At 44.1% G+C, this 23,817-nt stretch overlaps 1 protein-coding gene across 1 annotated transcript in view; it reads left to right on the top strand.

Annotated features, from left to right (window-relative positions):
- Positions 1-11,695, top strand: part of LOC136392269 (leucine-rich repeat-containing protein 37A2-like) — a 36,971-nt gene extending 25,276 nt beyond the window's left edge. Inside the window, exons 7-14 of the mRNA XM_066364339.1 lie at positions 1,890-2,005; positions 4,353-4,490; positions 4,734-4,861; positions 5,251-5,355; positions 9,690-9,730; positions 10,832-10,856; positions 10,936-11,069; positions 11,179-11,695. Coding sequence (XP_066220436.1) covers positions 1,890-2,005; positions 4,353-4,490; positions 4,734-4,861; positions 5,251-5,355; positions 9,690-9,730; positions 10,832-10,856; positions 10,936-11,069; positions 11,179-11,260 — 769 coding nt within the window. The 3' untranslated portion in view covers positions 11,261-11,695. The remainder of the gene's footprint in view (positions 1-1,889; positions 2,006-4,352; positions 4,491-4,733; positions 4,862-5,250; positions 5,356-9,689; positions 9,731-10,831; positions 10,857-10,935; positions 11,070-11,178) is intronic.
- Positions 11,696-23,817: the final 12,122 nt, after the last annotated feature.

A 23,817-nucleotide genomic window follows, 5' to 3' on the forward strand; every position in this document is an offset into this window, starting at 1 on the left:
AACATTTTTAGAAACAATCCTACATAGGTGATACATCCTTCCTATTTCATCACTTAAAGTGTCCCATAATGCTAAGTTTGACCACTTGGTGAAGGTGGTATCCCCCAGATCACTCTATTGTAAAGTTACTTTTTCCCTTGTAAATGTGGGCTGATACGTTGAGATCAGTGAAGATTCTACTTTTAATTTATTACCCAACTGTGCATCAATAATAATCTTGTCTGTATCAGTTATTACATTGATTGCAAAGTGATACCTTTTCCTATTATTCCTTCTTTATTTAGTAGCTAGTATTACTCTATAAATAGCTCCCCTTATTTTTTAAATTTTAATTGATTTTAGAGAAAGATAAAAAGAAAGAGAGAAAGAGAAAGTGAAATGTCGAGTTGTTATTCCACTTGTTTATGCTTTCATTGGTTGACTCCTGACCCGGCATTGAACCTGCATCTGCAGCCTTGGCATATTGGGATGACGCTCTAAGCAACTGAGCTATCTGGCCAGGACTCCACTCATTTTTTTTTTTTTTTTGAGAACCAATTTTTTGTGTGTGTGTGTGTATTTTTCTGAAGTGAGAAGTGGGGAGGCAGAGAGACAGACGCCAGCATGTGTCTGACCAGGATCCACCCAGCAAGCCCACCAGGGGGCAATGCTCTGCCCATCTGGGGCATTGCTCCTTTTCAACTGGAGCCATTCTAAAGCCTGAGATGGAGGTCTTGGAGCCATCCTCCAAGACCAACTTTGCTTCAATGGAGCCTTGGTTGCAGGAGGGGAAGAGAGAGAGAGAGAGAGAGAGAAAGAGAGAGAGAGAGAGAGAGAGAGAGGAGAGAAGGAAGGGTAGAGAAGGAGATGGGCGCTTCTCCTGTGTCCCCTGGCTGGGAACTGATCCTGGGACTTCCACACCACAGGCTGACTCTACCACTGAGGCAACCAGCCAGAGCCTTTTCTGAGTATCATTTTATTTATATTTTTTGTATTTTTCTAATGTTAGAAGCACAGAGGCAGCCAGACAGACTCCTGCATGCACCCGACCGGGATCCACCTGGCATGCCCACCAGGGGGTGATACTCTGCCCATCTGGGGCATTGCTCTGTGGTGGCTGGAGCCATTCTAACATCTAAGGCTGAGGCCACGGAGCTGGCCTCAGTGCCCGGGCCAATCTTGCTTCAATGGAGCACTGGCTTCGGGAGGGGAAGAGAGAGAAAGAGAAAGAGAGGAAGGAGAGGGGGAAGGGTGGAGAAGCAGACGGGTGCTTCTGGTGTATGTCCTGACTGGGAATTGAACCCAGGACTTTCACATGCGAGCCGATGCTCTACCACTGAGCCAACAGACCAGGGCTTGAGTATCATTTTAACTTATGGGCTCTGCTTTAAATTACTATGTTATACCTTATTAACATAATTCTTTTGAATCTTCAAATATTATTATTTACAAATGTTTTTTATGCCCAGAGTAATTTCTAATATGTTTATCACTCACAATTAGGGATTGAGAAATTGACTCCACAAGTTGGGAACTTATTCAGGGCCTTTTTAAGAGTCTTTTCCCTTTTTGTGTACACTCTACCCTAAGTGAGACTTTTGGGTTGTGAGGATATACTTCTGAATTAAAGTATAGATCTGTGTCACCCAATTCTAATCCCTCTCCCCTTCATGCTAGGCATTCCATACCCACTGCCATTCTTCCCCTGCTGTTGGGCACTTCGGGCCTCCTCTCTCTTTATGTACAATATTCAAGGGTAGCGTATGGACAGCGGATCCCTACCAACCTGTTCAGGCGATGTGGCCCAGCAACTCTTTTCTCCACAGCCCTGTGGTAGCCTTGAGCTACCTCTTCCACCTACTCAAGTAACTCCTGTGCACTAACTGAATTCTCTGTGTTTCCATTTGTAGGATCTTACCCAGACGTTTGTCCTGCTGCCTCTGCCAATTGAAAAATGATATTGAGGCTGTCAGCAAGACAATTAAACTGCACTGTGAAACTGCATGTGAGGGATTCACATTTTGTGGTGAGTCCGAATTGCCTGATGATAAAATTTTAATTTTATTATGTCTTAATATTTTTATTTTTAATGGATGATAAATTTTAAACAAATAATGTAATTGCACTTTATTCATTCATTTAGAGTTCAACACCCTACATTATACTCCCCTGCTAAAAGTCAGGTTAAGACACATGAGAAAGGAATGGAAGCGGAAGGGAAGTAACATTAATGGTCACATACTGCGCGTTGTGCTCTCTGCTTGGTGCTTTACTTCCAAATGAGAACCTGTTCATTAGTGATTTACAGTTTGTAAACAGGTCTGTATGCATTAGGTTTCATTCCCCTTTGCCTTATAGGACAGGTATAGATAAATTTTTAATTGGCTTGTTTTTGCAATTTTTTTTTGTGGGACAGAGAGACAGAGACATTGAGAGGGACAGATAGGGACAGACAAACAGGAAAGGAGATGAGAAGCATCAGTTCTTCATTGTGGCACCTTTGTTTATTGATTGCTTTCTCATATGTGCCTTGACTGGGGGTGACAATTGGGCCAGTGAACTCTTGCTCAAGCCAGTGTCTTAGTCTTCCAACCAGTGACCTTTGGACCCAAGCCAGTAATTATGGGGTCCTCAGCACCCCAGGTCAATGCTCTATCCACTGTGCCACTGCCTGGTCAGGCTGTTTATGCAATTTTATAAAGAGAGTACAAATTGCACTATTTCATGAACATTTTATTTGGAACCTGAGAGTTTCTGGTTCGATCAGCAGAACTGCTCCCCAGCCCTTCTAATGGATGGAGGCTCTTGTGTTCTTAAACTGTCCTGCTCCAAGCCTGCTCTGAAGCTCAAGTTTTTCTATCCACCAAACACTCAGGTGCTTTGAACTATTTTTGTACACATTAGGTTTATTTGAACCCATTTGATCAGTTCCAAAATGTATCCTCCTGCCCCGATAGCTTGAATATGGGTCTCTGTCAGTGATCTGGGCCACATCATAAATAATAACACTTTGCTACTTATATAAACACAGTGTCATTTATTTTTCAAAGCAATTTTTTGACCAAATAGATGAGTCCTTTTTACTCAAAAAAGGGCAGAACAGGCATTTTCATCTCCTTTTACAGCTGAGCAAAAATAGCATCTAAAAGTGTTAATTGCTGTCCCCTAGTGACCAGGTCTCCTGCTTCCAGTTTGGGGTTCTCTGAAGCACGTGCTTCCTTTTTTAGTACTCCAACCTCCTTTTCTGACCTTGTCACCACCAGCAGCATACTTTTAATTCTTTCTTAAAAGAAACCCTGCTGCACAAACACACACTTGACCTTCATGTGGTCAGAAGCTTTGGATGGTTCCCCAAGTATAACTGAAAATATAAGACATGACATAACCTACATCCTAGATGCCTGCTGAAATTCTTCTTTCTTTTTTTTCCAAGTGAGAGGACATAAGATACACAGACAAACTCCCTCATGCACCGACTGGGATCTGCCTGGCAACCCTGTCTGAGGCCGATTCTCTGCCCATGCTCACAACCAAGCTATTTTTTCACCTATGGGGAGGCTCCACAGAGCCATCCTCAGTTCCCGGTGTTGCCGTGTTGAACCCAATCCAGCCATGGCTGCTGGATGGAAAGAGAGAGAGCTGAGGGAGGGGAAGAAATGGAGAATCAGATGGTTGATTCTCCTGTGTACCCTGACTAGGAATTGAACCTGGGACATCCACAGGCTGGGGTACATGCTCTACCACTGACCCAACCAGCCAGGGCTGATGCCTGCCTAAGTTTAATCAGAGCTAGTGTGGGCATAGTGGTTTTTCCTGTATTGAGCCTTCTGCTGTGGGTGTCAGGATATGTGGCAGCAGAAACCAAGCTGAGGAGTGGGTGGTAGGTTGGGAATGGCAGGTCCAGATGAGGACATGTTGGCGCTGGGTGTTCATCATGGTCACCTGTGATGGTAGCAGGAACACGAGCACACTGACACGATGCAGAGAGGAAGCCTCATGCTCCCTCCGCATCTGAGGACAGGATGAGGCACATGAATGTGAGGAGTCACGTGGATCTGCAGAGTCTACCTGAGAGGTGTCTTCCAGCCTTGGCTTTTCCTCAGTACTGGGCAGGTGTCCCTTGGGGACCAGAAGAATAATTCTAAATATACCTACTATAATCATGCTATGTAACCACTTTTGAAAAAGATGCCTTTTCTGCTTCTGTTACATTGCCAAGCATAAGTTTAAGTAGGGTTTTTTTTTCTCCTCTGTAAACAGCACTGAGATATCTGCCAATTCCTAATTGATCTGGGTCGAATGCAGGCTGTGGACTGACAAAAGCTGTCCCATGAGTGTTTCCTTATCAAAAGTGGTCTCTTCTTTTTTGACAGATGAAGAACTGTCCACAGCAAAGGCAGCGTTATTAGATGCAGTAAGAAGCCATAGAGAAAGCACCAGCACTGAGCTGACTATTGAACCGGAGAAGACGTCCCCAAAAACACTTGGCAACATACTGTCAAACTTTGGGAGTGAGTAGCTTGATTTTAATGACACAACTGATGTTCTTAGAGCACTAAGTTACATGCTGCCTTATTTCATGAAGGGAAATATAGAAGATAGAGAATCAACATTATTAAATTCTCTTTTTCAAATGTACAAGGTGGAGATATGCCCAATTCGTGGTAAACGCAATAGAGGGAGCCCTTCTCTAAACCTGAATTTTACAATTCAAGTTACAAAAATAATTGAGGAAACTCTGATTTCTGGAATAGGACTCCTGAAGAAGCTTCTCAAGCAGGAGGAACAAGTCGAGGTTCCCAAAGAAGAGTGGGAGACGGGCCAACTGGTTAATGCGAATACAAATGCCCAGGATGAAGAGGAAGAGCAGGAGTCAAGTGAGGTGAGGACAGCTCCCAAAACACAGGACCTGGACTTTAGTCAGAGTGGGACAGGCCATGAAAGCAGCGGCAGAGGACCAGGGGTGCCTAGTCTGTGTCTTGTGTTGCCATGTGACTTTGGCGAAGACAGTGATCTCCCACTCTGCTCATTTAGAGACTGGTGCCACTGTCCCTAGGGTAGATGAGAAGGGGACCTAACACACAGGATAAATTGTACAAGAAAATCCTACTGCTAAGGTTACATAACACGGTACATTGTGTGCATTCTTTAAGAACCTGAAAGAGTGGTATTTTAGAGTAATAGTTAGCTATTCTTTTGAATAGACTCAATAATAGTTTTTATTTTTTCTATCTGGTTTCTTTAAAAAGTTGTTCTTTTATTTTTTTTTAGATGAAAACAGAACTTCCATCCTACCTGTTGAACAAAAAACTCATCGTGGTCATACCTATTTCAGTGGCAGCAATGATGTTCATTTTGCTTTTGTGTCTCATCTTGGTAAGACATCAGTTAATTCAGGTTTCCAAAATACATTCTGTCTTTAGAACAGATTCAGAACCCACAAACAGAAAATGAAAGCCACTTTCCCACCTACTCCTACTTGATATTTCTCTTTAGTCACAAACACTGAGATATGTTTTGTTCTTTTATTACAAACTGTATTCCAGGAACTTTTAAAGGATGCTTCCTCTCAGAGATGTATTAAAATTGACATCAAGAAAACAAGCCACCAGACTATGTTGAGAAGGTTAATAGGCCAGAGTTGGCATGATAGCAAAATTCCTGCAGCTCAAAATGAACATGTTCATTTCATCTACTGTACTCTAAAATGACTCTTTCTGATTTCTTCTCTTGTTGGCTGCAGTGAGGAGAGATACAGAATCTCCATCCTCATGGTGCCGTGCCACCCTGGCTTAAAGGACACGGCTAGTCAAAGTGTCTTCTTGTCAGTTCCTTACATTGACTTACCAGCTTTCTTCTCCAGTGTGTAAGGTGCAAATAGTTCAGTTAGAACACCACAACCTAAATCCTGCATCAATCAGGCTTCTCTAAAGCACGTCATAGTTACAGTCACCTGTTCCTGGAGATGGTTTGTGTCCCTTTTGTTCAATTTTGTAATGGTTTATTTTTCAGCATGTCAGAGCTACCATTCAAACAGTGATTAATAAGCTGACAATCCTGACTCTACCCTACTAATTTGCCTTGTTTACCTTTTCAATGGTCCTGGCAGCCCCTCTTTCCAGCTAAGGAAACCCCTCCCCATAGCTAGCCACCACGCCCATTCCTACCTTTGTTTGTGCCTCTGGCCATCTAAAATTCCCTTATCTCTCTCTGCGTGTGGAAGTGCTATGTATGTCTCAAAAGCCAGCTCAAGTTCATCCTTCCTCATAAAGCCTTCCCTGAGTACTCCAGCCCCACTAGTCCCGGTCCTTCTGTCAGATTTGTTACCATTTTGGGGGCCGGGGAGGGGGTAGAGGGATGGGAGCAGTAGTAAGTCATACCACTCTCCTGGCAATTTAAAAATACGGTAAATAATTTTTTAAAAGGTGAATCCCCAAGTAAGAAATTCCAAGGTAATAAATACCAAGGTCAGTACATCCTGGGGCAGAGCATAAATGTGCAGAGACCAAATGACTTCCTGGTCTATCAGACTCGAGTAAAACCTGACTGTATGTATTAACTGCTTAAGATAAACAGATCTATCTGCAGAGGGTTGATCAGCAGTAAGAACAGAGAAAAGGTGAAGAAGAGACCAACCTGAGCATTGCCCATCGTAGCGGTGGCTTAGGATAGAGATGGCAGATGTAGAGTCGGGCTATGGCTGTCGGGGAGACAGAGGGATCTTGAGAACTCAGTATTTTCCATCCACACTGGATTCAGCTGATTCCTGCTCTCCTTCTGTTTTCACCAAGTAGGCATCAGATTGTGCTTTACTGTGCCCCAGTGGCCTCTCTGTACACAATGTATTTTTCTAATGTGTGGACTAAGAAGCTGTCTGTGGAGCAGATGTAATTCTGTTGTAATTTGGCATTCTGGATTTTAATCAATCGTGTGGTGTCAGCAAGGCGAAACTTCACCAGTGGGAAGAAGTGAGTTCTCTCTTGGTGAAGAGAGTTTGATTTCTGAGCCTAAGACACTGGGGACAAGCCTGGGCTCAGCTTGCCAAGGCCTCTGGGAAGAAGGCCTTTGTCCAGACAGTAGCAAGTATGTCTCTTAGTGGCATACAGTTTTTTGTTTTATTGGAATTCCCATAATCTTTTCTATTGCCTTTAATTTCTATGTACTCTATTTCCCCATGTATAAGATGCACCCCTTTTCAAAAAATTTGGGGTCTAAACACTGGTTGCCTACTATACAGTGGTTGTAGATTATTTTACTTGCATTTCCTGCTTTTTTGCTTGTGTTTTTATGCTCATTGTTGAAGACAGTGATTTGTCATCAGACACAGATGAGGACAAGCTAATGGATGGGAGTTTTGACAGTGATGAGGAGTTGTATGAATTTTATGATGAATAAAACTTGAGTTCAATAACTTTATGTAATACAGTTTACTTTTCAAAATTCAGCCCCCAATATTTAGGTGCATCTTATACAAGGGGGCATGTTATACATTGGGAAATACAGTAGTTAAAATTTGCATTTGTGTTTATTTATGGGGTTTTATTACCAGGGGAGCAGTGGGCAGCGGCAGCTCATCCTCAGTTAACCCCCTGAACCTGTCTCCAAGGCCCCCTTTTCTCTTTCCTCCTGAATTCATAATAAATTCTTTCATTACTTGCAAAAAAAATAAGGAAAAAAAAGAAATGTCACCTTTTAATATTCTAATCAATAAAAGAAAATGCAGAAGTCATGCAAGAGCAACCAAATTGCTTGAGGAGGGAATAACAGCACATCTGTATTTCTCACCTTAAACAAATGTATTTACATAAATGTAGAAAAAAAGAACTTATAAAATAGTAGAAAAAAATAGAAGTAACATTTTTATAATCTGGTGGTAGTGAAGAGCTTTCTGAGCTCACTACCACAGGCAGAACCATTTGACAGATTGGAACACCTTGTCTGTGACACAATTAACAAGCTTAGCACTGGTTTATGCCAAGTATAGGATGCAGAGTTTTCCATATATTGTCTGACTCAATCCCCAGAATCACCTGAGGACGATATGACCTCCTTCCTCCATAGATGAAGATCAACTTAAGGTCCCAGTGGCAAAACCGAAAGTAGAACCCAGTGTGGTGTGACTGCAAAGCCTGTGCTTCTTACTCCAGTGTTCTGTCTCCTTAAGCCAAAAACACTGAGGAATATTTGAAACATTTAAATTCATGAAGTCATTGAAAGGATCAAGATATTTAATATTAAAAGGAAAAACATAATCCAGGGGAGAAGAGGGCAAGGACTGTGAAGAATAGGGTGTGTATTGTTCATGTGTCACCATATCTGCCAGTCCTCTTATGGCTTATGTGCTGTGGGTTTTCTTAGTGAGGCCTTTGTTACCTCCTGGTATGAAAGTACTGATATTTTCTTCTAGTCCTTTTCCTAACATTTCTTGTTATGTATAATTTTTAGGTTTTTACAAAAAATTATTTTTCTTAGTAATTTTTTAAAATCTGTCAATTATTTTCCCTACATGAAGATCCAAGTGTTGTAAAATCATTTATTGACTGGCTTATTCTTTGTTCACTGACCTAAAATATTACCTTTATCTGAGTCTAATCTGCTGAGCCAGTTATCTTTTCTGTACCAGTAGCAGTGTCACTAGGAGATTCCAGTTTTTTTATAACACATTTTGGTACCTGGCAGGGTAAGCTTCTGCTTTTTATATATTTATTTTATTATTAAATCTAATGCAGTGACATTGATAAATCAGGGGGGGAGGATGGGGCGAAGGAGGAGATAGAGGGGGTGGGGGAAGGGAGGGGCACAAAGAAAACCAGATAGGTGACAGAAGACAATTTGACTTCGGGTGAGGGGTATGCAGCTCCTGCTTTCTGATCTTACTTTTTCATACACTTCATAGCTATTCTTGGATTATTTTCTCTGCCAAATGTCAGCTAGATAGTTTCTGTTAAACAAACTGTGTAGAAATTTGAATAGGATTGCATGCATTTGTAGGTTAATTAGAGAATTGACACATTACAACATTCCAGGAATGCTGTATCTCATGTAGTGAGATAGAAGAGTTTTAAAGTTTCCATCACATGGACCTTAGACATTTCCTTTGAAGTTTATTCCTTGGTACTTTATGCATTTTTATTGATATTGTAAATGGGTTCTTTCTTTCATTTTCTAATTAGTTATTTGCGATATATAGGAAAGCTATTGATTTTTCCATGTTGAGTTCTTGATTTTGGATTTAGCCATCTTAATTAATTATCATGTTACTTGAGATAAAATTTTAGTCAATGCTCTTGGGCTTAATAGGTTGTGCATCATCTCATAATTAAATATCTTTTGTCTCTTTCAAATAGTTCAATTATTTTTCTTATTACATTGATTAGGACTCTAACAATGATGAATAGTAACAGTAGTAACAGGTGTCCCACCCTTGTACTTGACCTTAAAGCTGCTGTGTTGATTTCTGGTAGGTATATATTTTTTTCTCCTGAGTCTTTTTTTATTAGGGATTATCTGCTGAATGTTACCTAAAACAGCCAATAAACTGCATTGCCAGCTGCAAGCAGGACCCTACATTAGGGACTGTGGAAGAGTCCAAGGACTATTAAACAGAATTACTGTCCTCAAAAAGTTATCTCATTAGAAAGGGAAACAATAAAGATTCAGACAGGGGTTGTTGTGATGAATAATCATGATGTTGTTTTCTTCCAAAACAGATCTGTCACAGATTCACAAAAGGGAGAGAAGGAAGCTCAAGGTAATGCAGGTCTGACAGTTTTTAATGTAGAATTTTAAAACTAGAGGAGCTTCCCTCTCTTGTATGTAGCCTGAGGTGAAAACTGAAAATAGTTCAGTATTCACTTGACCCAGAAACCCCCACAAAGTCATGCGAGTCAAATCTTCCTCTTCACTTTAAGAACACTCGTGAAACTGCTCAGGCCGTCAAGGATATTCATGTCTGAAAAGCCACCAAGTATCTGAAGGATGTCACTTTACAGAAGCAATGTGTGCTATTCTGTCTATAATGGTGGAGGTGGAAGGTGTGCTCAGGCCAAACAGTAGGTCTGGACACAGGATGGGAGTCCAAACAGAGTGATGAATTCTTGCTGCACATGTTTAAAAATGCCGAGAGTAATGCTGAATAGGGGTTAGATATAGACACTGGTCTAAAACAAAATTATTATGCACTGTGATTTTGTCCTATTCTGTTTGTATTCAAAAAAACACTTTGGAAAAAAAAGTACTTAGTGCTGGTTATGAGGTTTAAACTGAGGTCACAACTCACTCACTCATCAGTGACAGCCTACAGTAGGAAAGTCAGCAAGCTCGAGAACTTTGCTAAGTTGACTCAGGCATTTAATTGGCGTGCTTTAAGTTACCGGATAAAGCAGCTAGGAAAATAAAAGCACCTTCTCCCACACCGCCACCAAACAAATGCTGCATGGGAGACTACGTCTGAGGGGGCCGAGGTAACATGGTTCTGGAGAGTAGACGCTTCTGCCCAGTGTGGCTGTGCGTTTCTGTTCACTGCACGAAGGCACCTGGCCAAGAGCCAGTGAAGTGGAGGAGGCGGCTCCTCCCTGGACCCCCTCCCGAGGCACATGCAGGGTCTCCCCAGAGACCTTGCAGGGCCATTTTAAACAGGCACAGAGAACTTCTGGGAGCCCAGCATGCAAGGAATCATTTTCAAGGTCCCAGGTCTGGAGCATTTTTCTCATGACTATGTACCCAGTACACATTTAGTCCTACTTAGACCAGAGTTGTGCATTGTGAGAGACATGAAAAATGGCACAAATCACTAATTGTTGGTATATGTTTTCCCCCCGAGGGGCTTTTTGCCAATTATGGGACATAACAGAAGCTCTCCAGAAAGTGAAATGGAGGTAACTTTGAGGAGGGTAAAGTATTGAGGTGGTCAAAGGAGGGAAAATGCAGAATTCAGATTTCCCTGTCTGTTTCTAGGCAGGCAGTGTCTGGAGCAGGCGGCCACTGGGGCTTAAAAATGTTTATAGACCGCTGACCACCATTTGGAAAAAAAATATGGCCCAGAGGCTCCATGATGAGTCATCTGATGAGGATGAGTCTCCGGACAAAATGTAAGTGATTGCGAACAAATTAGAATTCTTGTCTAAGGTGAGGAAATAATGAATGGTTTAACTGTTCCTTGCACAAGTTAAAGGCTTCACCTTATTCTTCCTCCCCCAGGGATGAAGGTGAACTCACAGAAGTGAGGATTGAAGGATCAGAATCAGCTGCTGAGGACACAGGTGAAGAAAGGGAGTCATAACATCACCTCCTCCTCGGGCTAGCTGAATAGTGTTGAAAGAATGTGCTCAGCATTGCTGACAAAATATATATTTTCCTCTTTTGAAATGTCTAAGTTTATAGCCGACGCTAGCCACGAGGTTAGTTAGACATTAAAACATAACTAGTTAAGCCCTGGCTGGGTAGCTTAGTTGGTTACTGCAGTGTTTTTCAACTGGTGGGCTGTGGACTGGCAGTTTTCTGGTGGACCCACACCGCTCTACAGACCTCTGGTTGAGAACCACTGGGTTAGAGTGCTCACGACACTCCAAAGTTGCAGGCTTGATTCCTGGTCAGCACACATAAAAGAAGCAACCAATTACTGCATGAATAAGTGGAAAAGCAAATGATCTTTCTCTCTCACTCCCTCTGTGGGGAAAACAGCTGTGTTAGGCTTACTGGCTGGTTTACTGGCTGCAAGCACTTTGCCTGATTAGCGCATGAGCATGCGGCAGCGCCGTGTGTGTGGTGTGTGTGGTGTGTGTGGTGTGTGTGTGTGTGTGTGTGGTGTGTGTGGTGTGTGTGTGTGTGGTCTGTGTGAGGCCACGGGTGGTGTCCCTCTGGGGCGAGTCTCCCAGATCGCTCTCCCACCAGTGAGTTGTGGTTTTCCTGCTCCATTGCCCTTCACTGAGAAAAGCAGGTTCTCCTTTATTAGCTCTTTTCCTTTTTTATTTGCTCGCCTCCAATAAACGGGTATGGCCTGACACTTTTCGACTCTGCAGTTCCTCTACCATCTGTCTGCATTCATTAAGAACCTACCTGGCCCTGGCCGGTTGGCTCAGCGGTAGAGCGTCGGCCTAGCGTGCGGAGGACCCAGGTTCGATTCCCGGCCAGGGCACACAGGAGAAGCGCCCATTTGCTTCTCCACCCCTCCGCTGCGCTTTCCTCTCTGTCTCTCTCTTCCCCTCCCGCAGCCGAGGCTCCATTGGAGCAAAGATGGCCCGGGCGCTGGGGATGGCTCTGTGGCCTCTGCCTCAGGCGCTGGGGTGGCTCTGGTCGCAACATGGCGACGCCCAGGATGGGCAGAGCATCGCCCCCTGGTGGGCAGAGCGTCGCCCCCTGGTGGGCGTGCCGGGTGGATCCCGGTCGGGCGCATGCGGGAGTCTGTCTGACTGTCTCTCCCTGTTTCCAGCTTCAGAAAAAGGAAAAAAAAAAAAAAAAAAAAAAAGAACCTACCTGGCCTCAACCACCAGCTCTACACTCTCTCTAAAATCAATACATTATATACAAATAAGCAGGCACCATAGGCTAGAAGAGCAGAACTGAAGCTGGAACCCAGGGTAGCCAGTGCTTCCTTAGTAGCTGTGTGGTCACACAAGGGTGAGAGCAGCTTCTGTCCTTGTTTCCCCAATCCAGCCCATCCCTGGGAACTGGAAAACACATCACCCTCAAGGGGTGGAGGTTATTAAGCCAAATAACAATTTGTCTGGTGCTCCCTCCCCTGGCTCACCGAGTACCAGTTATGTACAACATACCTGACCTCCTGTCCACGGAGCATCATGCAGTTCCGGTCCCTGGCATCAGGTCTTTGGGACTGGCAGAATATTTGGATCCCCGAGCCGACCTTCACGTGAGGTGGGCCTGTCTTTTCCCCCAAGTGTTAAGCTCATGCACAAATGTGTGCCCTGTCTCGGTGTAGCGGGTTCTCCTCCCTTACAAGCTAGTGGAAAATTCACATTGGGTTTTGGGTTTTCTTTCTTAATTTAGAAAACTCCCAACTGCTGGACAGCTAGCAGGGAGGTGCCGGAGAGACGGGGTAAAGAAGGATGTGTGAGCGCAGTAATTGCACAAGACTTCTCTCCTCGGGCCCTGATTTCAGGAAACACATGGCTGAGCCACTTCTCCATCCCTTGTCCTGCCGCAGCCTCTCCTGACCCCGCTGAGGGTCGGTGTGTGCTGCTCGGCGCCCTCCCGCTCAGCTGGCACCCAACCCCCAAGTGACAATGCACAGGTTCCTCCGCTCCTTCTGCAAGGAGCCGCGTTGCTAGATCATGTAGAAAGTCAGTGACTTAAATGCCTGAGAGAGTAAAAGAAACTCTGAATGAACAAGCTTCAATAATTGACCTAAATGACCACAAAGGAATGCTGATGGTTTAGCAATCTGAGATGGAGAATGGTGCCAGCCATGCAGGGGACAATGGCACACAGTCCTCCAGTGGGTCAGCGGGACTGGGAAACAGCCCAGTGTGTTCGTGGTGGGAGAAAGCAGGGGAGACGCAGAATTCATATTATTTTGTCTGTTTGCTAGGAGGGCAGTTTCTGGAGCAGGCAGCTGCTTTGGCTTACAAAAGCATGCAAATAGTGTTGACTTTCTAGCCAAAAAATTACAAAACTAAGGTGTATGCATATATTGTTTAAATCTTTGTTCACATTCCATTCTTTTGACTGAAATGTATTCAATCTGTCCTTATATTCTCCATTTGTGAAAGGCATCACTGTCTAGTCAGGCCAAATTTCCTTCACCATGCCCTACCCTCTAGTTAGAATGTTACTCTGTTACTTGCAGATGAAAGTATCTTAATTATCCTTTAAAATTTAGCCAAAGTTTCTACTCTGAGGAAACTTGCAGATTATTTTGTTCACTTTTATTTATTTATTTATTTATTTATTTTTTTGTATTTTTCTGAAGCTGGAAACAGAGAGAGACAGTCAGACAGACTCCCACATGTGCCCGACAGGGATCCACCCGGCACGCCCACCAGGGGCGACGCTCTGCCCACCAGGGGGCGATGCTCTGCCCCTCCGGGGGGTCACTCTGTCCTGACCAGAGCCACTCTAGCGCCTGGGGCAGAGGCCAAGGAGCCATCCCCAGCGCCTGGGCCATCTTTGCTCCAATGGAGCCTCACTGCAGGAGGGGAAGAGAGAGACAGAGAGAAAGGAGAGGGGGAGGGGTGGAGAAGCAGGTGGGCGCTTCTCCTGTGTGCCCTGGCCAGGAATCGAACCCGGGACTTCTGCACGCCAGGCCGACGCTCCACCACTGAGCCAACCGGCCAGGGCCTGTTCACTTTTTTTTATTGTTGTTGTTTTTGTTTTTTTTTTTTACAGAGACAGAGAGTCAGAGAGAGGGATAGATAGGGACAGACAGACAGGAACGGAGAGAGATGAGAAGCATCAATCATAAGTTTTTTGTTGCGATACCTTAGTTGTTCATTGATTGCTTTCTCATATGTGCCTTGACCACCGGGCTACAGCAGACCGAGTAACCCCTTGCTGAAGTCAGCGACCTTGGGTCCAACCAAGCTGGTGAGCTTTTGCTCAAACCAGATGAGCCCGTGCTCAAGCTGGCGACCTCGGGGTCTCAAACCTGGGTCCTCTGCATTCCAGTCTGACGCTCTATCCACTGTGCCACCGCCTGGTCAGGCTTGTTCACTTTTTTTAATCAAAATACTTTACTAGTTCTGGCTGGTTGGTTCAGTGGTAGAGCATTGGTCTGGTGTATGGAAGTCTCAGACATTCCATATGCTAACAAGACATTTTTCTAAATTTCTCTGGAATTTATCTCTTTACCATTAGAGGTCCTTTTTGCAATTCCATTTTTTCATAAGTCTGACATGTGAGATTTTAATTGCTGTACAGCAGTTTTCTCTTCTTCAGTCAATGGTGACAGCTAGAAAACAAATGACATGACAAAGTCTTTATTTCAGAAACCTTTAAAGGATTCAACTGCACTTTAATTAAAAAAAAAAACCTTTAAAGGCTATTAAATTAATTTAGTTAACTGCTTTTTTTTTTTTAGTGAAGGGTGGGGAGACAAAAACAGATTCCCACTTTCTTCCTACTGGGATCCACCCAGTAAGCTCCCCCAGGGGGTATGCTCTGCCTATTTTGGCAACAAAGCTATCTTTAGTGCCTAAGGTGAGGCTCCAGGGAGCCATCTTTAGCATTGGGAGCCAACTTGCTTGAACTAATCGACCCATTGCTGCAGAAGGGGGAGGAGAGAGAGGCAGCTGCTTTGAGAGAGAAACAGAAAAGGGGCAGGGGGTAAAGAAGCAGATGGTCACTACTCCTGTGTGCCTTGATCAGGGAATCCAACTGGGGACATCCACATGCCGGGCTGACCCTCTACCACTGACCCAACTAGTTAATTTCTTTATCACACCAACTTTCCAAAAGCTCATACTGTGGACAAGTCCTGCTGGGGGTGAGGACGACGGAGATGCAGAGACCCGACTCTGGGGACCAGGTTCAGTGATGCAGATCCACTTTATTCAGGAAGTAAGCTAGCTTATATATACAGGTTCAGCCTATAGGGTGTTACAGCGTGTGCTTTATGGCCAATGGCTGAAAATATCAGGGAGCTGTGTGGTTGGCGCCAAGTCACTTCCTTATAGCGGGCAAGCTTCCTTCCTGGGTATACCCAGGAGGCTTCTGGGAGCTGGAGTATTCTCACAGCATTGCATCAGCCACAGCTTCTAGGAATGTGCTCTGCACTCCACCCACATCATACCATTTATTTGATCACAAAATTTAGAAAAACAAGGAAAAGATAGATTATTTGGCTATCCACATATAAAGTACTTTGATGTTTCAGCTTCCAAATAATTTGCAATTAAGTTGAAGAAAACAGATGAAGAAATCAAAGAACTGAAGGACTACAATTGAACAGAACCAAAGAAGTCGCATTTGAATGTCATATTAGTAAAATATATAGGTTTTTTTTTGTATTTTTCCGAAGTGAGAAGTGGGGGGAGGCAGACAGACAGACTCCCTCATGCGCCTGACCAGGATCCACCCAGCATGCCCACCAGGGGGTGATGCTCTGCCCCCCTGGGGCATTGCTCTGCTGCAACCGAATCCATTCTAGCACCTGAGGTGCTATCCTCAGCGCCTGGGCCAAGTTCAATGGAGCCTTGGCTGTGGGAGTGGAAGAGAGTGAGAGAGAGAAAAAAGAGGGGGAAGGGTGGAGAATCAGATGGGCATTTCTTCTGTGTGCCCTGGCTGGAAATCGAACCTGAGACTTCCATACACAGGCCAATGCTCTACCACTGAACCAACCAGCCAGGGCCTAGTAAAGTATTTTGATTAAAAAAAACGTGAACAAAATAATCTGCAAGTTTCCTCAGAGTAGAAACTTTGGCTAAATTTTGAAGGGTAATTAAGATACTTTGATCTGCAAGTAACAGAGAAACATTCTAAAATGGATAAATAATAAGAAAAGTTATCATCATTGCAAAAGAAATACAGAAAAAGGGCAGATGTCAGGGCTGGTTTATTCAGCAGCTCAAGAACGTAGGGACTCCGTGTTTTCCTTCTCATGGCTCTACCATCCTTGATGGTGGCTTATCCTCAAGCTGAGAGGAAAATAGATCTAGCAGTGCTAGGCATCACATCTATACAAAATATTTAGAAAAAGAAAAATGTCTCTTCCCAGGGCGCTCTCAGTGGTGAGGAAACTCTTCCTCATTTCCTACTTCCGGACTTTCCCTCCTCACATGTCACAGGGGACAGAAATCCATTCCTGAATCAAGTTTAAGGGGAGATCCATTCACCTTGCCAATAATACACACACTGAAAAGCTGAGGTTAGTGCCAACTTAATTTACCTCAGGCATGAGGCTGTGAGGGACGGCACACATCTTAAGAAAAGCAGCACTCTCAGGCAGGAAGGGAGAGCAGATGCTGAGAAAACAACCAGTGCATAGTATCCACGAAAGCCGGTAGGAGCAAACGCAAAGGGAGGAAGAGATGCTGAAGGGGGACTTGTAAAGGACTGTCACAGAGCACCAACACACAGGGGGCTGGAACAGGGAACTAACAGGAGGCGGAAGCTAAAGAATCACTGAGACAGAAGTCTGCCTAACCATATCCAGTCGTCCTAAGATGTGTTCCAAGACCCCCAGTGGTTGCCTGAACTTGGAGCTAGTTCTGAACCCTAAATATGCTTTTTCTCATACATACAAACATACATACATACATACCTACGATAAAGCTAACCAGCCAGGACCCCTCTGTGCCCTTTTTAATTGCCCTTCCCTCCCCAATATTCATCTCTCATGACATAACAGAAACATCTAAATTATTTTACATTTAATTTTTTTGTAATAGAGAGAGAAGGACAGGTAGGGACAGACAGGCAGGAAGGAGAGAGATGAAAAACATCAATTTTTCATTGCAGCACCTTAGTTTTTCAGTACTTGCTTTCTCATATGTGTCTTTACAGGAGTGGGGTTCAGCAGAGCAACTGACCCCTTGCTCAAGCCGGTGACCTTGGGCTCAAGCCAGCGACCTGGGACTTTAAACCAGGGACCTTTGGCCTCAAGCCAGCAACCATGGGGTCATTTCTATGATCCCATGCTCAAACAGGTGGCCCCACTCACAATCTGGTGAGCCTGTGCTCAAGCCAGATAAGCCTGCATTCAAGCGGTGACTGTGGGGTTTCGAATCTGGGTCCTCTGCGTTCCAGTTCAACGCTCTATCCACTGCACCACCACATAGTCAGGCAGATTTTCTTTTTGTATTTTTCTGAAGTGAGAAGCAGGGAGGCAGAGGGACAGACTCCCACATGCACCTGACTGGGATTCAGCCAGCATGCCCACCATGGGGCAATGCTCTGTCCTTCTGGGGTGTTGCTCCGTTGCAACTGGAGCAATGGTAATGCCTGAGGTGGAAGCCATAGAGCCATCCTCAGTGCCCAGGGCCAACAATGCTTCAATGGAGCCCTGGCTGCAGGAGGGAAAGAGAGAGATAGAGAGGAAGGAGAGGGGGAAGGGTGGAGAAGCAGGTGGGCACTTCTCATGTGTGCCTTGGCTGGAATTGAACCTGGGCTTCCACATGCCAGGCCAACACTCTACCACTGAGCCAACTGGCCAGGGTCTAGTCAGGCAGATTTAATAAATATTATCATCTTTTCTCTTCAGTCATGGCCATATAATCCAAGACAGCATACCTCTTAATCAGCCATGCCAAGTCTACATGCTCATTTTAAAATAAAAGGAGCTAATAAAATAAAAGAGAGTCAAGAGAATCTTATTTCTTTTTTTAAAAATAAATTTTTATTAATGTTAATGGGATGACATTAATAAATCAGGGTACATATATTCAAAGAAAACATGTCTAGGTTATCTTGTCATTAAATTATGTTGCATACCCCTCGCCCAGAGTCAGATTGTCCTCCGTCACCCTCTATCTAGTTTTCTCTGTGCCCCTCCCCCTCCCCCTAACTCTCTCCCTCCCTCCCTCCTGCGTCCTCCCTCCCCCCACCCCGGGTAACCACCACACTCTTGTCCATGTCTCTTAGTCTCGTTTTTATGTTCCACCAATGTATGGAATCATGTAGTTCTTGTTTTTTTTTCTGATTTACTTATTTCACTCCATATAATGTTATCAAGATCCCACCATTTTGCTGTAAATGATCTGATGTCATCATTTCTTATGGCTGAGTAGTATTCCATAGTGTATATGTGCCACATCTTCTTTATCCAGTCTTCTATTGAAGGGCTTTTTGGTTGTTTCCATGTCTTGGTCACTGTAAACAGTGCTGCAATGAACATGGGGCTACATGTGTCTTTACATATCAATGTTTCTGAGGTTTTGGGGTATATACCCCATAGAGGGATTGCTGGGTCATAAGGTAGTTCTATTTGCAGTTTTTTGAGGAACCACCATACTTTCCTCCATAATGGTTGTACTACTTTACAGTTCCACCAACAGTGGATGAGAGTTCCCTTTTCTCCGCAGCCTCTCCAACATTTGCTATTACCCGTCTTGTTGATAATAGCTAATCTAACAGGGGTGAGGTGGTATCTCATTGTAGTTTTGATTTGCATTAAGAGAATCTTATTTCTATCAACAGTTGAAACTGACTGCTGAATATTAAATGAAAGTTACTGAGGATTTATTTTTCAAAGCAACATTCAGAATAAAAACTGTACAAATCCAATGTATCAATTGAAAGGATTACTTCCAAGTCTGTTTGCTTTTGTAGTTCTTGTATCATGGTCAAAGTCTTATTGAAAGTGGCACAAATGCGGCTCTTAGTCACGTTCTGCTCATCAGCAATTGGCTTAAAGCGTGCACACAAAGTTTGATATTAAGACTTTATTGCTGACAATTCCTGTAAGAGTGCAACTGGATTTTTCTACATTAGAAAAAAATGTTTACATATCTTAAATTGTCAAAATGAAAAATTAAGCTTTTAAAAATTAAGATATATACAACACCTTCTACTGAAGTGTAGAAAAAGTCATTTAACATGAATAATTTTTGGCAAAATAATACTTTCTGTAAAACAAAGAGACTTTTAGCAGAACTTACTTTTTCTGAAAAGACTCCCAATTCCAGGCCTTGAGGCTGGTCTCACAGACTGTGGCCTTGGGATAACTTTGTAAAGTTGCAGGTGTTCTCAGAATGTTTCTCCCTGAATTAACCCTATAGACAAACATTGTAGAAAGCTTGTTTCACTACTCTGCTTTACTGCTATGCTTTCTCTCCTCCCCATTCTTCAATTAGTATGTAATTCTGCCTATAAAACCTAATTCAAAATTGCAGTCGGGGCCGCATTGATTTGAAGGACTTAGGTCTCCATGCGGTCGTGCAGCTGGTTAATTAAAGACTCCCTAATTTGGCTAATTTATTGTGTGCCAAGACGTCTGTTTCCTGCTGTTTGATACAACATATTATTGAAGGCTCCAGTAAGATTACTGTCCTCTGGACACATTTGTCTTTTTGTCTTTGCAACACAAGCAGGGTGGCTGACCTCCTCGGCCTGACTGCCAGGAGTGGAAACCCAGCAGGGGAGGCACCACCTGAGACATTGCAGGGCCCCGCTGGTCTTTTCGGTCTGGCCAACAGTCAGCCGCGGACAATCAGCATGCCTGTCCATCCATTCGGAGTCATCAAGAAAGCCTCCAGAGGTAAGCAGAGCAGATTCGCAATCTGCTCAATTTGTGGTTTGTTTGTTTGTCTATGGCTAGCTGTCTCTGTACTATTGTGATCGAGGATCGGACAGGATCGAACTCACACAATAGGCTCTCCAGTGCCAAGACATTGGTGGAGAGTAATCTGGAAGAGGGATCTGTGTGCTCTCGGGAGGACAGTTGCTGGGACTGAGTCCCACCTCAAGCTTCCCAGGACTCATTTGGATTTGCTCTCATATGTTTGCCCTCTGTTTGTTTTGCCACTTTTGTTTATTTTTACAGGATATCCCAAAAGACATGTCCTGCTTTGGTCCCTCTTTGGGATCTCCTTCCTGCATTCTTCACTGAATAGAGGACCTCTATTTTCAAGGGTCCCTCTATGATTTTACTCCTGTCGAGATATCATTCTTCACTTCTGTTTTGTTATTCTCTGTGTTGAAAACCCCTGAGTGAATGTGTGAATAAAGAGCTCAGGCACCTGAGCCTGAGTTTCCAGTGTGTGGCTCTTCATGGGCACCCCCTTCCCTTTTGTCTGAAAGTTCTTTGTCCTTTGGTTCTCCAGGATATGATCCAACGGGGGACATTTTAGAAAACTGGCACAAACTTCGGTTCTTGATCCCTTTTGTGATCTTGGGAAGTTCATTTGTACTCATATTGTTTGTAACAATGGGGGAAGGGCAAAGTAAGAGTCAAACTCCTCTTGAGTGTATGTTTAAAAATTTCAAAATTGTATTTTCTGATGATTATAGTGTAAAACTAAGCAAGGGGAGACTTCAAACTCTTTGTGAACTAGAATGGCCATCCTTTGGGGTAAAGTGGCCAAAACAGGGCTCAGTAGATCCTAGAGATGTCAGAGCGATATAGAATGTAATAGCTAAGCCACCAGGCCACCCAGACCAGTTCCCATATATAGACCAGTGGAGGGCTCTAGTAGAGAACCCCCCTCCCTGGCTGAAAGGCTGTGCTGTCAGAGACGGTCATCATGTTTTGCTAGCAATAGCCCCAAAACCAGAAAAGAAGGTCCCTGTTTTACAAGCTGTTCAGGAAGATTCAGGGTTGCCCCCTCCAAATCTTCCTCTTCCATTGGCTCCATCCACCTCGGAGAAGCCTCAGGTTCTAACAGGACTGTTAGAATCTATGCTGTACACACATTGCCCCATCTGGGACGACTGTCAGCAGCTTTTAGTTACTTTGTTTACTACTGAAGAGAGAGAAAAAATCAAGTCAGAGGCAAGAAAAGCTGTTATGCTGGGGACAACTGGCTCTGAGGAGGACAATTGGGACCACCTTGAGAACGTGTTCCCCATTGTCCGGCCTAAATAGGACCCTATTATTGCGGGATGGGAAGCTTTGAACACTTTTCACCAGTTTCTGTTACCCGGGATCAGGGGAGCTGCTAAGAAACCCATGAATTTAAGGTGTCGGAGATTATCCAGGGCCCCCAGGAAACTCCCTCAGCTTTCTTAGAGAGTCTGCAAGAAGTTCACAGGGTCTACACACCTCTAGACCTTGAAGGACCAGAAAATGCAAGGGCAGTTAACTTAGCTTTTGTGTCACAGTCCACTCCAGATATCAGAAGGAAGCTACAAAAATTAGCTTCCCAGGGATAGTAATTTCCCAATTGTCTGAAGTAGCTCAGAAAGTTTATAATAACAGAGACATCCTCGAGGAGAAAGACTAAGAAAATAACAAAGGTAGTTGTAGCTGTTTTAGAACACCAGATTAAAACAAAAAGAAAGCCTAAGTTAAGCAGAATCAGTGCGCTTCTTGTAAAGAAGAAGGACATTGGAAGAAGACTGTCCAAAGCTGAAAGTCACAGCAGACTGCAAGAATCTTTACCTAAAAGAGGATTGATGGGGCCAGGGCTCCATACCTGTTAGCCTTTACAAGTAGGAGGCTACCTGGTAGACTTCCTCACTAGCACTAGAGCTTCTCACTCTGTTCTCACTGCCCCCCTTGGACCGCTTTCAGGGGAGCAAGTGCCCATACAAGGTACTATTGGGAACTCAATTCTTTGTCCATGGACTTCCTGGTGGACTGCAAATTTAGGAGATAACACTGTCACCCATTCGTTCTTGGTTATTCCAGACTGTCCTTATCCTTTACTTGGGAGGGACTTGTTAAGAAAACTAAAGGCTACTATCTCTTTTAGTCATAACTCTGCTGAGTTCCATGCTGAGGCTGATAGCCAGGTTTGGTTTATGGTCACTTGCACCTTGTCAGAAAAATATCTATTAAATATAGATACTAAGGAAGAACAAGGAGTTTCACATGACTATTTAACAGACCTACAGCATAGATTCCCTTCAGTTTGGGCAGAAACCAACCCACCTGGACTTGCAAAGCATCAAACCCCAGTAGTTGTTCAGTTTACTGCAAGTGCCGTCCCCATACGGGTGAAGCAATACCCTATGTCAGTGGTCAGCAAACTCCTTAAGCAACAGAGCCAAATATCAACAGTACAATGATTGAAATTTCTTTGAGAGCCAAATTTTTTAAAGTTAAAGTATATAGGTAGGTACATTCCTTATCGAGGTAGTGCCCGCACGTGGTATTTTGTGGAAGAGCCACACTCAAGAGGTCAAAGAGCCGCATGTGGCTCACAAGCCTCAGTTTGCCAACCAGGGCCCTATGTCAGGGGAAGCTATAAAGGGAATAACCCCCCATATTAAGAGACTGGTAGAAGCTGGTATTCATGTTCCTTGCCAATCCCAATGGAATACTCCTTTACTGCCTGTCCAGAAGCCAGGCACCAAAGACTGTCATACAGTCCAGGACTTACAAGAGGTAAATAAGTGGGTTGAGACAATACGCCTAACTGTGCCTAACCCCTACAAATTTTTAAGCCTGTTGTCACCGGACTTGAAATTTTACAGGGTCTTAGATTTGAAAGATGCTTTCTTCAGTATTCCCCTGGCCCCTATAAGTCAGCCCATTTTTGCCTTCAAGTGGAATGACCCAGAGGCAGGCATTTCAGGACAACTAACCTGGGCCAGATTACCACAGGGCTTCAAGAATTCACCAACCCTCTTTGATAAGGCACTACATCAGGACCTGCTCGCCTTCCACCAGGAACATCCAGAATGCACGCTGCTACAGTACGTAGAGGATTTGCTTCTAGCTGCAGAAACGGAGGTAAGCTGCCAGACAGCCACTGAGGGACTTTTACAAACACTGCAGACTCTGGGGCACCGGGAGTCAGCTGAAAAGGCACAATGCTGCACCTCTAAGGTGACCTATCTAGGCTACCACATTGAGGCGGGGAAGCATCCTCTTCCAGTTGTATAGAGGCAATCCTTGAAATTCCAACTCCCACTAGCAGGAGACAAGTTCGAGAATTTCTCGGGGCAATTGGATACTGCAGGGTGTGGATCCCTACATTTGCAGAGATAGCCAAGCCTTTATACTCCTGTACAGCAGGAAACCAAGAGTTAATTTAGACAGCTATGGAACAAGAAGCTTTTGAAACCCTCAAGAAGGCCCTCATCGAGGCCCCTGCCCTGGCTTTGCCAGACATTACCAAGCCTTTCCAGCTCTTTGTTCATGAAAGGAAGGGAAGAGCAAAAGGGGTTTTGACTCAAACTTTAGGGCCATGACCAGAGAGCAGGCCTATTGCTTACTTCTCTAAGTGGCTGGACCCCTTTGCATCTAGATGGCCAAACTGTCTCAGACCATAGCAGCCACTG

Source organism: Saccopteryx leptura, chromosome 2, assembly GCF_036850995.1.
Source record: "Saccopteryx leptura isolate mSacLep1 chromosome 2, mSacLep1_pri_phased_curated, whole genome shotgun sequence".
Lineage (NCBI taxonomy): Eukaryota > Metazoa > Chordata > Mammalia > Chiroptera > Emballonuridae > Saccopteryx > Saccopteryx leptura.